General features: G+C 39.5%; 1 protein-coding gene across 2 annotated transcripts in view; it reads right to left on the reverse strand.

The window, feature by feature from the left end:
* Nucleotides 1-13,389, reverse strand: part of STIM2 (stromal interaction molecule 2) — a 152,156-nt gene that overhangs the window by 80,464 nt on the left and 58,303 nt on the right. For both annotated transcript variants that reach the window (XM_030314070.2, XM_030314071.2), the window contains exon 2: nucleotides 8,141-8,271. In XM_030314070.2, coding sequence (XP_030169930.1) covers nucleotides 8,141-8,271 — 131 coding nt within the window. The remainder of the gene's footprint in view (nucleotides 1-8,140; nucleotides 8,272-13,389) is intronic.

The raw sequence follows: 13,389 nt of genomic DNA on the forward strand, positions 1-13,389 counted from the left end.
GTGAAATCACAAAGCATAGGGGCAGGAAACAATATCTTTTGCAAGACCATCACAGTAGCCAAATATAAATACTGTGCCTGAGATTATAAAAACTGTTACAAAAGTATAGTGCAAAAACAGCTATTACATTTATTAAAGGACAACATGGGCATCAGAATCAACAGAGGACTTGTTACAACAGATTTCTGAGCCCCACTCCCACATTTCTGATTCAGTAGGTCTGAGATGGGACCTGAGTATTTGCATTTCCAAAAGTTGCCACTTTGTCCAGGAAGCATACTTTGAATCCCTAGAGCAATCTTTTAAACTTATACCAACTCCTTTTCATCCACTTCTCTTCCTTAAGTCCAAAGATTTGGTTGCAGTGATCCACTTTGTCCTATGGATTTATCGCCTTTGCTTCCTCATTCCGTAGGCATCATGCAAAGAAGAGTGCCCCAACCACTTGTCTACCTTGCTTCCAAACACACAGCCTCTATATTATTCTGAATTGCCCAAACTCCAGTTAGGAAAAAAAAAAAAAAAAAAAAAAATTTAGGAGCACGTGGGTGGCTCAGTTGGTTAAGTGTCCTACTCTTGATTTCAGCTCAGGTTATGATCTCATGGTTCGTGAGTTCGAGCCGCACATCAGGCTGTCTGCAGTCAGCACAGAGCCTGCTTTGGATCCTCTGTCCCCCTTCTCTCTGCCCTACCCTGCTCATGCTCTCTCTCTCAAAAATAAACAAACATTAAAAAAAAAAAAAAAAAAGAACATCAGGAACTGATATGCTACACAGTTAAGAGACCTATATACAGGGCCACCTGGGTGGCTCAGTTAAGCATCTGGCTCTTGGTTTTGGCTCAGGTCACGATCTCACGGTTTGTGAGGTCACGCCCTGTGTCAGGCTCTGAGCTGACAGCTTGGTACCTGCTTGGGATTCTCTTTCTCTTTGTTTCTGTCTGTCCATGGCTTGTGCTCCCGCTCTCTCGCTCTCTCTCTTTCTGTCTCAAAATAAATAAATGAACTTTTTAAAAAGGAAAAAGAAACCTGTGTATAGTGAACAATGAAAATTAGAGAAGAATAAATATTAACACTAGTAGGAATTTGTTTTGAAAACTCCTCACAATTACCTGTTCTCATAAAAACGGAATGAAGTATATGTGACTGAAAACAGATCTTGCTTTATAATTCATTCGTGCAGCAGTCTCCAGTTTCAATTCCCCAGACCCCATAGGGATATACAATCTAATCCACTCATGAGAGAGAAAATATTAGAACTTCCATTTATATTTGATTTTCTCTCATTTTTAATTTGCGTGTTTGTGAACACTATAAAAAGGCGTAACAGGATTACAGCATGTGTACATATATCAAATACATCTAATACAACTGTGTGTGTGTGTGTGTGTAGGTATCAGTACATCTACTAAATCTATACACTACTTACATATAGCTACTGATTTGTAAACTGTATCAGGGAGGGCATAATGATGGTGATGTGCTGTACTCATCAACATAAGAAAGCAACACACACTAGAATCCAAGAACATGAATTCAGTCTGGCATCAAACCTGGGCTGTAGCACTTACAAGCTGGTGGCCGTGGGCATACCGTTTCACCTCCCTAAGCCTGTTTCCTCACCTGCAAACAAGATAAAGAGGATCCTCTTTGTTCACAGGGTTGCTGTGAGAAGCCCATACCATAATCCATGCAAAGTGCTCAGAGTGGAAACAAACAGTAAATGTTCAATAAATGTTTCCTATTCTTTTAGTACACAAAGCCATAAACATAAGTTCGAGAATTCCGGTAGTAACAAAACTAAATGAATCCATCACTTCCCAATTTTGGCCATTTAACCCTCTTTTTTTCTACTGAATACCTATTAACACCCTCGGCCACCCTAAACTGGATGCTTATTGCTATTATTTTCCAGAAAGATTTAAAGTCTGTTTTTATGATGACACGTTAGTTAACTGAACTATGAAACTATAAAACTTTCAAATACGTAGGAAAACCCCTCAATAATTACAACTTAACAGACAGCAAGAGCTCTGTAGCACCCACTGTCCTCACCTCACCTCTACCCTGCTTGTCTTTTCAGGTCAATGCCAAGTGATCCTTCGGTCACATAAGTGGTACTGGTACATGATTACACATGCAACCCACTGCTTAACAGATACTTTTAGGGGTGCCTGGGTGGCTCAGTTAGCTAAGTGCCCGATTCTTGATTTCAGTTCAGGTCATGATCTCATGGTTGTGAGATCAAGCCCCACATCGGGGCCTGCTTAAGATATTCTCTCTCTCTCTCTCTCTCTCTCTCGCCTCTCAGCCCTTCCCCCACTCGCACTTTCTCTCTCACTCTCCCCAGCAAAAAAAAAAAAAAAAAAAAAAAAAAAAAAATTTTCAAAGATAATTTTAATTAGACATATCAATGCTTTAAAATTCTAGACATATACTAAGATCAACATGAAGTCTTATTATGGGTCCCCTGCAATATGGAGCCTGTTGAAAGAAGTTCTATGAGTTTATTGTTTTTCTACTTTATAATTCCATGGCTTGAGAATTCCCCATCAAATGTCTCTAGTTAGCAGAGCACAGAAACAAACTGGTAAGCAGCCTCTAAAATGGCCCCTCATGAGCCCAACATCCTCACCTTCATACCTTGTCTGACAGCCTCCCCTTGCGTACCAGCTGGACCTAATGACTCCCTTCTAACAAAGAGAATATAGCAAAAAAGTAAAAAGGGATTCCAATTCCAAGCTTAGCTTACAAAAAGACGAACTTCCATGCTGTTGCCTTCTCCTGCGCACGCGCACACTCACTAGCTCGCTCTCTCTCCATCTCTCTCTCTCTCTCTCTCTCCCAGAGTGCCCTCCCACTGTCTCTGAGGGAAACCCATTGCCACGCTATCAGCAGCCCCATGGAGAGAGCCATGTGTCAGGAAACTGTTATCTCCAACCAACAACCAGTAAAGATCCGTGGGGGCCCAGAGCCCCGTGTACCAGGCCTTGAGACCGAAATCCCAGCTGGTATCTGAACAGCGGCCTGGTGAAAGCCCCGCAAGCCAGAAGACCCAGCTAAGCCACACCTGGATTTGGGACCCACAGAAACTGAGATGGTCAACTTTCGCTGCGGTAAGCCACCAAGTTTGGGGGGAATTTGCTCCATAGCAAAAGATAATATGTAAGTTACAACTTTAACTTAAAATTTTCAGTAAAAACTACATGCATTTATTCCTTTGGAAGCAGTACTCCACATAATTCCAAAACTCACTGATCCTATTTTAAAAGTATTTTCTAGGGGTGCCTGGGTGGCTCAATCGGTTAAGGGTCTGACTTCGACTCAGGTCACGATCTCATGGTCTGTGAGTTCGAGCCCCACATTGGACTCTGTGCTGACAGCCCAGAGCCTGGAGCCTGGTGCAGATTCTGGTTCTCCCTCTCTCTCTCTGCCCCTCCCCTGCTCACGCTCTGTCTCCCTCTCTCTCTCAAAAATAACTAAACGTTAAAAAATAATAACAATAATAAATAAAAGGTATTTTCTACTAGGTTTTTCTAACCCTACTTTTGCCTGCTTTCATCGTGATTCTCCTTATTTCAGACACATATCTGTGCTGTTAGCTAAGTTTTCTAAGCAGTGTATACACAAATGATGACAAAGGTACGTTTCAGGCAGAACAGCTAAATGTAAGAAAAACCAAAATACCAGGTACAGTTTTTTTTATATAAATTGGTTTTAAACTTGATTATATACATCAAACAGCTGATAAGAACAAAAACTCTAAAACTACTTATTCTAAATGACCTCACTAAAAAGGAAGCATGGATAAAAAGGAAGAAAAATTAGGTGAGGGGAAAGGATTTTTAAAATTTTTTTAAAAAGAGGAAAAGTAAAAACAGACAACAAAGTTCAGACATCCTAGAAACTATAATAAGGTTTTCAGTCACAAAGCAGGCAATAACAACATGAATTCTCACTGCCTCCTACACTGTGCTCAGGGCAATGAAACCATCCATTTCTCTTATTCAAAGTATTTGTTAAGAAAGTACCTATACTTTCCAACATATCTTCAATGCTGGCAGAATAGACAACCCTGAAGGTAATCAAAAACTCAATCCAAACAGGTCACACACAGATTGAGCATGCACTGACAGCTAATCTTTTTGATCTGAGGCCGGAGCAAAAGCTTTACATCCTGTTCCTAATCTAAAACACTCATGTCCTCTAATTTCAGTTTGAGAATAGTACTGGAAAACTGCCAGATACCTACTCTCTTACTTGTCCAAGTACTGAATACAGCATACACTTTAAGTAAATGTGAGTTACCTTCTGAATGAGGCCTGCCATGACCACCCTATTTAAAATCACAGCTATCTATCATCTACCTGTCCTCAGCCCTCTTTTCTCAGCTTATTTTGTTTTTTGTTTAGTCTGCCTTTTCACCCCAACAGAATGTTCACTGAAGGGCTTGAAGATTTATGTGGGATTCTGTCTGTTTTGTCCCGGATACACTCTAAGCTCTATTTGAGTATCTGGCATAACCAGACCCTCAAATATTAGCTCAATATTAAATGCATGAATAAATTAGAAAAGTAAATGCTTTCTCATATAACCGAAAACAAAAAAAAAAAAAAAAAAAACAAAAAGCAGAGGCACTAACTACAGAGAAAAAAAATTAAGTTTTCAACTCGCATTTTCAAATGCTAAATATTTTTCTAAATTAAAAAAAATAACATTTCAAACCAAAAAAAATCACAAGAAATTAGGTATTTTAATTTTCTTAATTAAGATTTCCCATTGGGCACCTTGAGTGGCTCAGTCAGTTAATGTCTGATTCTTGGTTTCGGCTTAGGTCAAGATCTCACACTTGTGAGTTCGAAGCCCCACACTGGGCTCCATGGTAACAGTGTGGAGCCTGCTTAGGGTTCCCTCTCTCCCTCTCTCTCTGCTCCCCTCACCCCCATGTACTCTCTCTGTCTCTCTCTCTCAAAAATAAATGAATAAACTTAAAGAAAAAAAAAGATTTTCTATTAAACTCATTAAGTTTTTGAATGATGACTGCTCGAAACCCATAACGGTATTACCATTTACTTCTTTAAAAAACAGACACTTGTAAGAAATACAAATCAAGATGTAGCTATTCTGAACAGAAGGCACCAAACAGTCCAGGGGCCACAGAATTAACAACTCATTCCTTAAAGTCTACAACATGCCAGTCTCTAGATCAGAGCTGTGCAATACAAATTAATTTGATATAAGTAAGTGGTGTTAACTTTTCCAGAAGTCACATTAAAAAAGTAAAAAGAGGGGCGCCTGGGTGGCGCAGTCGGTTAAGCGTCCGACTTCAGCCAGGTCACGATCTCGCGGTCCATGAGTTCGAGCCCCGCGTCAGGCTCCGGGCTGATGGCTCGGAGCCTGGAGCCTGTTTCGGATTCTGTGTCTCCCTCTCTCTCTGCCCCTCCCCCGCTCACGCTCTGTCTCTCTCTGTCCCAAAAATAAATAAACGTGGAAAAAAAAAAAAAAAAAAAGAAAATTCTCTAAAAAAAAAAAAAAAAAAGTAAAAAGAAACACATGAAATTAGTTTTATATCTTACATCCACTATGTCTGTAATATTATCATTCCCAACAGGTAATCGATATTTTAAAGTTCAAATATTTTACACTATTTTTCTCATATTCAAAATCTGAAGTGCATTTTACACTTTTAACACAGGTCAATTTTAGGTGCTCGACAGCCCAATGTAGCTAGTAGCTACACACTGGGCAGTGGATTCCTAGATTCTGTACGGTACTGATGAAACATAAAGGCATACTTTATTTGCTTTTAAATATTAATATTAGAAGAAATGCAGAGCCAAGGATAGCATCTTCTGTTTCTAAACATCAAAGCACCTGTCATACCCACAGAATTCTTAAGTTCTTTTAACATAAATTTTAAATTTTAACAAAAGGTTTTTAGTTCTAACTTTTATTACAAAATGTTTGGAACTCCACTGAAACTGGAATGACTCAAGACGAGTCTCCCTGAGGTACAAGTTATATAGCCACACATGCTTACTTTGTTTCGCATGGCGATAATAACACTTCACACATTTGAGCATTTAATACCTGACGATGAGGTTAAAAAGATTAGAATAACTTGTAATTCGAGGAACTATTATGCAATCAGATACATTTAAATAGGCTGTCAAATACCTGCATAAGCTTACTTAATACCTCTCTGTCTATATATTATACACAACTTTAACAGATCTCCCTCTGGTGGCACTTTTAATGACTTAAAAAAATGTGCATTTTTGCTATTCTTTTCAGACTTAGATGTTTCTGTAACTGTGATGTAGTAAGAAATATATTTGGCCTTTGTCCTTGGTTCCTGGCACAGGAATTTCCTGAGCGATAGGAGAGTATTTTGCCCCTTTTGATCACACCTGAGTTCATGCTAAAAGATGACTTACAATGGGGCCTCTAGATCATCTCAGGACGGGGCAGGTCAGCACAAAGACCAGGTGATTAGAGGGCTGGAACTTTCAGTCCCACCCACCTGACCACTGAGGAAACTGAGCTCTGTAGAAACAGAGAACTCTTTTCCATGCCTTTCTCTTAGTTTCTGATGTCGTCAGCAATCCTTGTCATTCCCTGACTTGCAGCGCTGTAACTCCCGCCTCTGCCTCCATTGTCACAGGGTCATCTTCTCCCCATTGCATGGTGCTTCTCCTCTCTTACACGGATACCAGGCATACTGGATTAGGGGCCCACACAAGTCTAGTATATCCTTAGCCTAACTAAGTACATCTGAAATGACTCTACTTACAAATAAGGTCACATTCTGAGGAACCAGAAGTTAGGAATTCAAAGTATGTCCTTTTTTGGGGTGTGTGGGGGACACATTTCAACCCATAATTTGGGCCTTTACAACAAAAAGTCTGCCAACCCTGACTTAGAAGAATTAGAACTGAGGAGAAGTAGGTACAGAGGTGCCACTGAACAGTGAGGGATTTCAAAGAGGAGAGCTGAGATTTTGTTTCAGACAAACTAACTTGAAAGCAGAAGTAAGAACACTCAAAAGATGTCAGACAGAAAGCAATATACGCCGGTCAGGAAGGTGGCCTGGCTTAGAGATGGGGGAGTCCAGTAGAGCCTAAAAAAGGATGTGCATCTGCAGGACAAATGTTTTATACGGCAGATCAAGAATTAATCTGAAGAGAATGTTACTATTAGATAACAATGTGATTAGAGAATGTCACTGTTACGTAACATTAGACGATAATGTAATTTAGTATCCTATGAACCAAAAGAGAAGCAACTCAACCATGACAAACATTTTCAGGCCAGGGGATTTGGCTAGAGTAAGACTACAGCCAAGTGAAGAAAACAACTTCCATGGAGAACCTAAGAGGGACACTGGAGGTACGCTGGGGGGAAGATGAGAATGCTTAAGAAATGAAACATGATTTACACACACAGCAGGTACAGCAGACCAGTACACTGGTGACCCCCAATAAGCCACAACTCCCGGCATTCATGCCCTTGTATAATCCTCTCCTACACAGACTATGAGCTTAGCCAAATAACTTGCTTTAAGCCAATTTGATATTAACATGCACTGGCAAGCAAGGGCATGATAAGCACTTTCACATGGGAACTTGGCTGTCTCCGATCACTGCCCCCTGGAAGCCAGCTGCCATGCTGTAAGGAAGCCTGAGCTAGATTCTGAACGATGAGAGACCACATGGAGACAGACTGTGAAGGCTAAGAGGTCATCATTCCAGCCCCGGCAGAGTCCCCAACTGAACGCAACCACCAGTGACCTCAACCCATACCTAAGGGAACAGCAAAAACACCCAGCTGAGCACAATCAACCCAGAGAATCAGGAAAAATGATAAACTGTTGTCACCTGAAGCCACCAAGTTTTGTGGTGGTTTGTAAAGCAGCAACAGATAACTGATACCGTCAAAACAGATTTATGCTTGAGAAATGCAAGAACGTGAGGATTCTTATTAAACTGGGAAGACTTCTATAGGCGTGGGGAGAAAAGAACAAAGGAAAACCATATAAATTAAAATGCAAAGAGAAAAACTGAAGATGTTAAAGATGGAGCTGAGTCACCTGAGGAACAACAGGGAAATTTAAGAGAACACCAAGCAAAGTTTTCCACCTACTTCATCACTTTCGTCTACTTCAATGCCACCATCTTTGTCATCATCCATTTGTTTATGGATTGTCTGAAGAGCTTCCAGGCTGAATCGATCATCTTCTGTGAAACATGGTGGACTCAGTGACAGGCAGGGATCTGCAACAGAACAAAGGGCAGTTATGACTTGCCATGCCAAAACACAGGCTACAGGCATACAAGTGACAAGAAAAACAACATCAAATATCAGACTAAGTCAAACCAACAGATTTTAAAAAGTCCAGCAAAGTCATCGAAAGTATAATACAGGAACACAACAGACTAAAAATAAGTAACTGAATTTAATGGCTACTAGGCAACTACAACCAGGAGTAACTCCAGTCCTGACTTCAGGTTGTCTAACTGCTTCCACATCTTTAGCCATTTTCTTCTTATCCAACCTACTATATTTAACAATTATTTCCCCCCAAAAACAGAGCTCCTTTCTTTAAAAAAAGAACCTAAAAAGCACAGAATACAAGGGGCTATTTTCGAATAATCCACTTCAATTAAAATGTGAATCCTAGGAAAATATCAGAGAATACAAGAAAAGGATATATATAGGATAGGCACACGATACTTAGAAACTTTTTTTTTCACTTTTCTATTTAAGAATCAAAGAGTTCATGGCTCAGGTCATGACCTCGCAGTTTGTGGGTTCCAGCCCCAGTCCGGGCTCTGTGCTGACAGCTCAGAGCCTGGAGCCTGCTTCAGAGTCTGTGTCTCCCCTCTCTCAGCCCCTCCCCCACGCATGCTCTGTCTCTCAAAAATAAATAAGACGTTAAAAAAAATTTTTCAAATAAATAAACATTAAAAACATTTTTTTTAAATAAAGTAGTTACTGGCATAATAGAAGGGTTAGCCACAGTTTGGTTTTCTCAACAACAGCTAAAAATCTAGTTTATCATTCTGGCCCTGTTACAAATTAACAGTCTGATTTTGGACAAATCACTTGTCCTTGTGTCTTAGTTACCACACCTCTAAAATAAAGTAGTCTATATGCTTACTAAATCTACTGTAGCTATAATGGCCTAAGAAATGATCTAATTCTGTACTTAGGAAAAAACACTGCACAAAGCCAGTACTGGAAATCAATTAATAAATTTTTTTGGTAAAAGAATAACGCAAATCTATATTACCTACATGTTCCAGTTATAACTCATTTTGTTGAGTTAACATTTTTAATAGTTTTAATTCAAAAGCTAATTTTAATTTAGTCTTGGAAGAGAAAGAAACAGAAAAGGAAACTGTAAAAAGGGAAAATGCAATGATAAACGTTGTGACATATGTGTGTATACATATTTAAAACTCTGATCAAGATTTGCTAAAATCTAAGAACTTACAGGAACAATGGTCAGTTATGACCCCTAATTCATGAAACAACCAGAGCCCTAATATGCCTACAAATTCAAACTCATTTGTACTTATTTTGACTGGCTATGAAGCAAAAGCTCCCAGATACCATAACATAGAGAATAAAGAAGATCTGAATACAATGTGTTATTGCATCCATAATAAACATACGCAGTTACTGCAAATAGTATAGAAGGGTTGCCATCACTTACTGACTAAACAGGCTTTGTGGTCAACCCTGTCAAACTCTAAAAGGAGTGAATAATGAGGGCTCTGAAAACCATATAAAGCTTTAAAAGAAAATTAGGAGAACATATGATCTGAAAAAAATTCATATAAAAATAAAATTGATTTTTTTTTAACTTATCTAATAAACCTTATCTTTCAAGGTCTGTTGCAGGATGTAACTTCTCCAGGAAGTCTTTCATAAATATCTATACTATCTTCCAGCGATTACTTCCTTCTCTGAACACCATTCCAACCATTCAACAAATATCTCTTAAGCATCTACCATATGTCAGGCATTGGAAATACCATAGTGAAAAGAGAGATAAAAATTCCTCATGAGGGGGGCCTGGGTGGTGGGGGGCCTGCTTAAGATTCTCTCACTCCCGCTCCCTCTGCCCCTCCCCAGTGTACACTCACGCTCTCTCACTTTCTCTGTAAAAAAAAAAAAAAAAAAAAAAAAAAATTTCCTCATGAAACTACAGCCTAGTGGAGGAGATGAGCATAACAAGATAAAGAAGTAAAAGGTAGAGCATGCTAGCAGCTAGCAGTGGGTAAGTACTGAGGAGAAAAATAAAGAGCAGATATGAAATGCCAAGGGATTTGAAACCTGATTATATTTTATTCTCGTATCATTCAACCTAAGTCCTCGTTAATGTTGTACTTTATTAATCTCTAACTGCTTACACGGATCCTTTTGTCTATACAATTGAGCTTATGACCAAGGCAGGAAAACGTCTTCTGTTTCTCACATTCATAACACTCAGGGCTTAGTTTAGCAATTTTGTGTCTCTGATAAATTGTTACTTCATACACTAACTAAATCACAAACTTCTAGGCTTTTATGCTGTGCAAACCAGTGACAGGCATGAGGAAACAGTCTAGTGATACAGGAGGCATGTGGACCACAACAATATTTTAAGTTAGGGACCACTGAAAACACTACATGTAGAGTGCTATGAGAGCCATGGAGGAAGAGCACCAATCCAGACCAGGAGAGAAAAGTCAGATGTTTTCTAGAGGTAACCTTGGGGATTTTATATGACCTATAATTGATGACCTTGGGAAGGAGAGAAAAGCATGCGTGGAAAAAGAAACATCATACGTTCAGTGTCATGAGAAAAATGTTGAACGTTCAGAGAAATGCCACTGGTTAATATGTCTGGAGTACAGAGAATATATGGAAAGAAGAAAAGAGTGATCTCTGATGTAAGAAATTAGAAGGGGCCAGATCTCTAAGACTAAGGGTGGTTTTCCCCACACTAAGGAATTTGGATTTTCATCCTGAAAATTATGAGAAGCCCATACAGGACTTTCAAGGAGAAGCCGAACACAATCAGATACATTATAGAAAGATCATTCTGGTGATAGTGGAAAATAGACTGGAGGCAAGACTGGGAGGCACAGCGGTCAGGAAGTACTACTGTAATCCTAGCAGCACGCAGCACCTCAGGCCTCCAAAGAATGGAGGAGGTAAATGACGAAGACTGCTCTAGGATTTGGCGTTTTGCCAAGTTAGAACTGCAGAAGGAAAGGAAAGGCAGGAGTTGAGGATAAGGCAAGGGTGATCCATTTCCCCACATAAAATTGTATTTCCTTTTGGTACGGTGACTTAAGGACTAGAAATCTGACTTAGAACAGTTGTGAATTCTGAGCCCCATTACCTGTTCTAAAGTCCTTTCCATTTCTTTCTCAACTGTACCCCTTCTAGGTCAATTCAGCACAAGTGATCATTTTAACCCAAATTGGCTGACCTAAATTTCTTTTTCAAATATACAAACTGTTACAAAAGATCTGTGCATATAATAAATCAGGGAGAATCGTTTCAAAGACAGCTGCTGAAACGCCAAAATGGCTCTCCTTTGCCTCACTGACCTCGCCTTAGCTACCCCAAATGCACCAGCACATTCCTGTCTTCCACAGCCAGAAACGTGTTTCTCAGATACCTAAACAGAATTCAGTTGTTCACCGAGACATGATATGGAGTGCCTGGAAGGTGCCAGCCTAGTGCTTGGTGCTGGACACCCGTGTGACAACTAGGACAGATTTCCTCTGCTCCGTGCCCCCACTTCGTATTAAATGCAATATGGTGTCATAAACCTTTCTAGCACTATACAGTGAGCAGTCCTTTCTTTTCTCTGGATCAAGAACAGCAATTTCTGCTGAAGAAAAAGAAATCAGCCGAAAGAAAATAAAACTTAACCGAAGTCAGCAACCAACAAACACCACTGTTAAAATTCCAACTTGTTTTCCTCTACTCAAAGCCAAACAAATCCTCAGTATGATTTCTGCAGAAACAAAGTCTAATGAAGTAAAATGATTTCACCTAAGAAACATCTACGACATTCCAGAAACCAATACTGCTTTATATACATAATCTCTACAACCCTGTGGAGGACACATATTATCTCCATTTTCAGATGAGGAAATGGCACTCATGAGTATCTTGCTCAAGATCACATCCCTAGAAGTGGCAGAGCTAGGATTCAAATGAAGTCTTCAAGACTCCAATCCACGTTCCAGCATCAGTATAATGAATGTAAATGGGTCACAGTGTCACCAACCTCAGAGAATAAAGTATTGCTACCACAAATATTACCAGGACCCAAGGAGCTAAGAACACCAAGAAGCATAAATGTGTCCCACAGAAGGGACACTACTGCATGATGTTGATAATCTAGAATACATACCTATACTTCCGACATTACCTTTCCTTTTAATAATGTCTTCAAGCCACACTCCCCTTGAACAAACCTTGATAGTAAGTTTATTATTACCACAGTGACTGATACATTTGTTGAACGATTTACTTATACGTAAGTATTACAAGGCAAATAAATGAATTTCTGAATACTATTTATCTAGAAAATGTATAGATGTCAGACACTAGGTTAGAAGCCCGGTATACAAAAAGTAGAGCAAGTAAATAAAGTTCAATATGGCAAGTACAATGGCAGACGTGTAGTAAATATATAATGGTGGCAAAACTAAAGGAGTAGTTCCGTCTACATGAATAGCAAGAAAAAACTCAAGGAGAAGAGATATTTACATTTATTCTCAAAAGACAAGCAAATGTTCTCTAGGGAGACACGTATAGGCAAGAACATAATGTGCTAATAGCTATTATACTAACAACATAATGATAACAATAACTACTAATTACAGAATGCCTATCATATACAACTATATGTAAATTGCCTATTATACATTTCAGTTTGCCTAGAAAGTAAGCACTACTGTTCTGATTTTTTTTTCAATTTATTTTATTTTGAGAGAGAGAGAGAGAGAGAGAACAAGCAGGGGAGGGGCAGAGCGAGACAGACAGACAGAATCTCAAGCAGGCTCCCTGCAGCCAGCACAGAGCCCCATGCAGGGCTCAATCCCACAAACCATGAGATACTGACCTGAGCAGAGATCAAGAATCAGAGGCTTAACTGCTTAACTGAGCCACCCAGGCACCCCTATTGTTCCCATTTAATTGGAAAACTATGAGAAAAGACTAACAATATCAGTGAGGGACAGATTATGAAGGGATTATTCTAAAGTGAAAAGAAAAGAAAATAATATTAATACATTACTCACTGAAAGCTCCCACTTAGTTCCTTGGCCTGCAGGGTTTTCTTCCAAATCCACGCAGGCTCAGGTAACTGCCTTCATTCC

Source organism: Lynx canadensis, chromosome B1, assembly GCF_007474595.2.
Source record: "Lynx canadensis isolate LIC74 chromosome B1, mLynCan4.pri.v2, whole genome shotgun sequence".
NCBI classification, from domain to species: Eukaryota; Metazoa; Chordata; class Mammalia; order Carnivora; family Felidae; genus Lynx; species Lynx canadensis.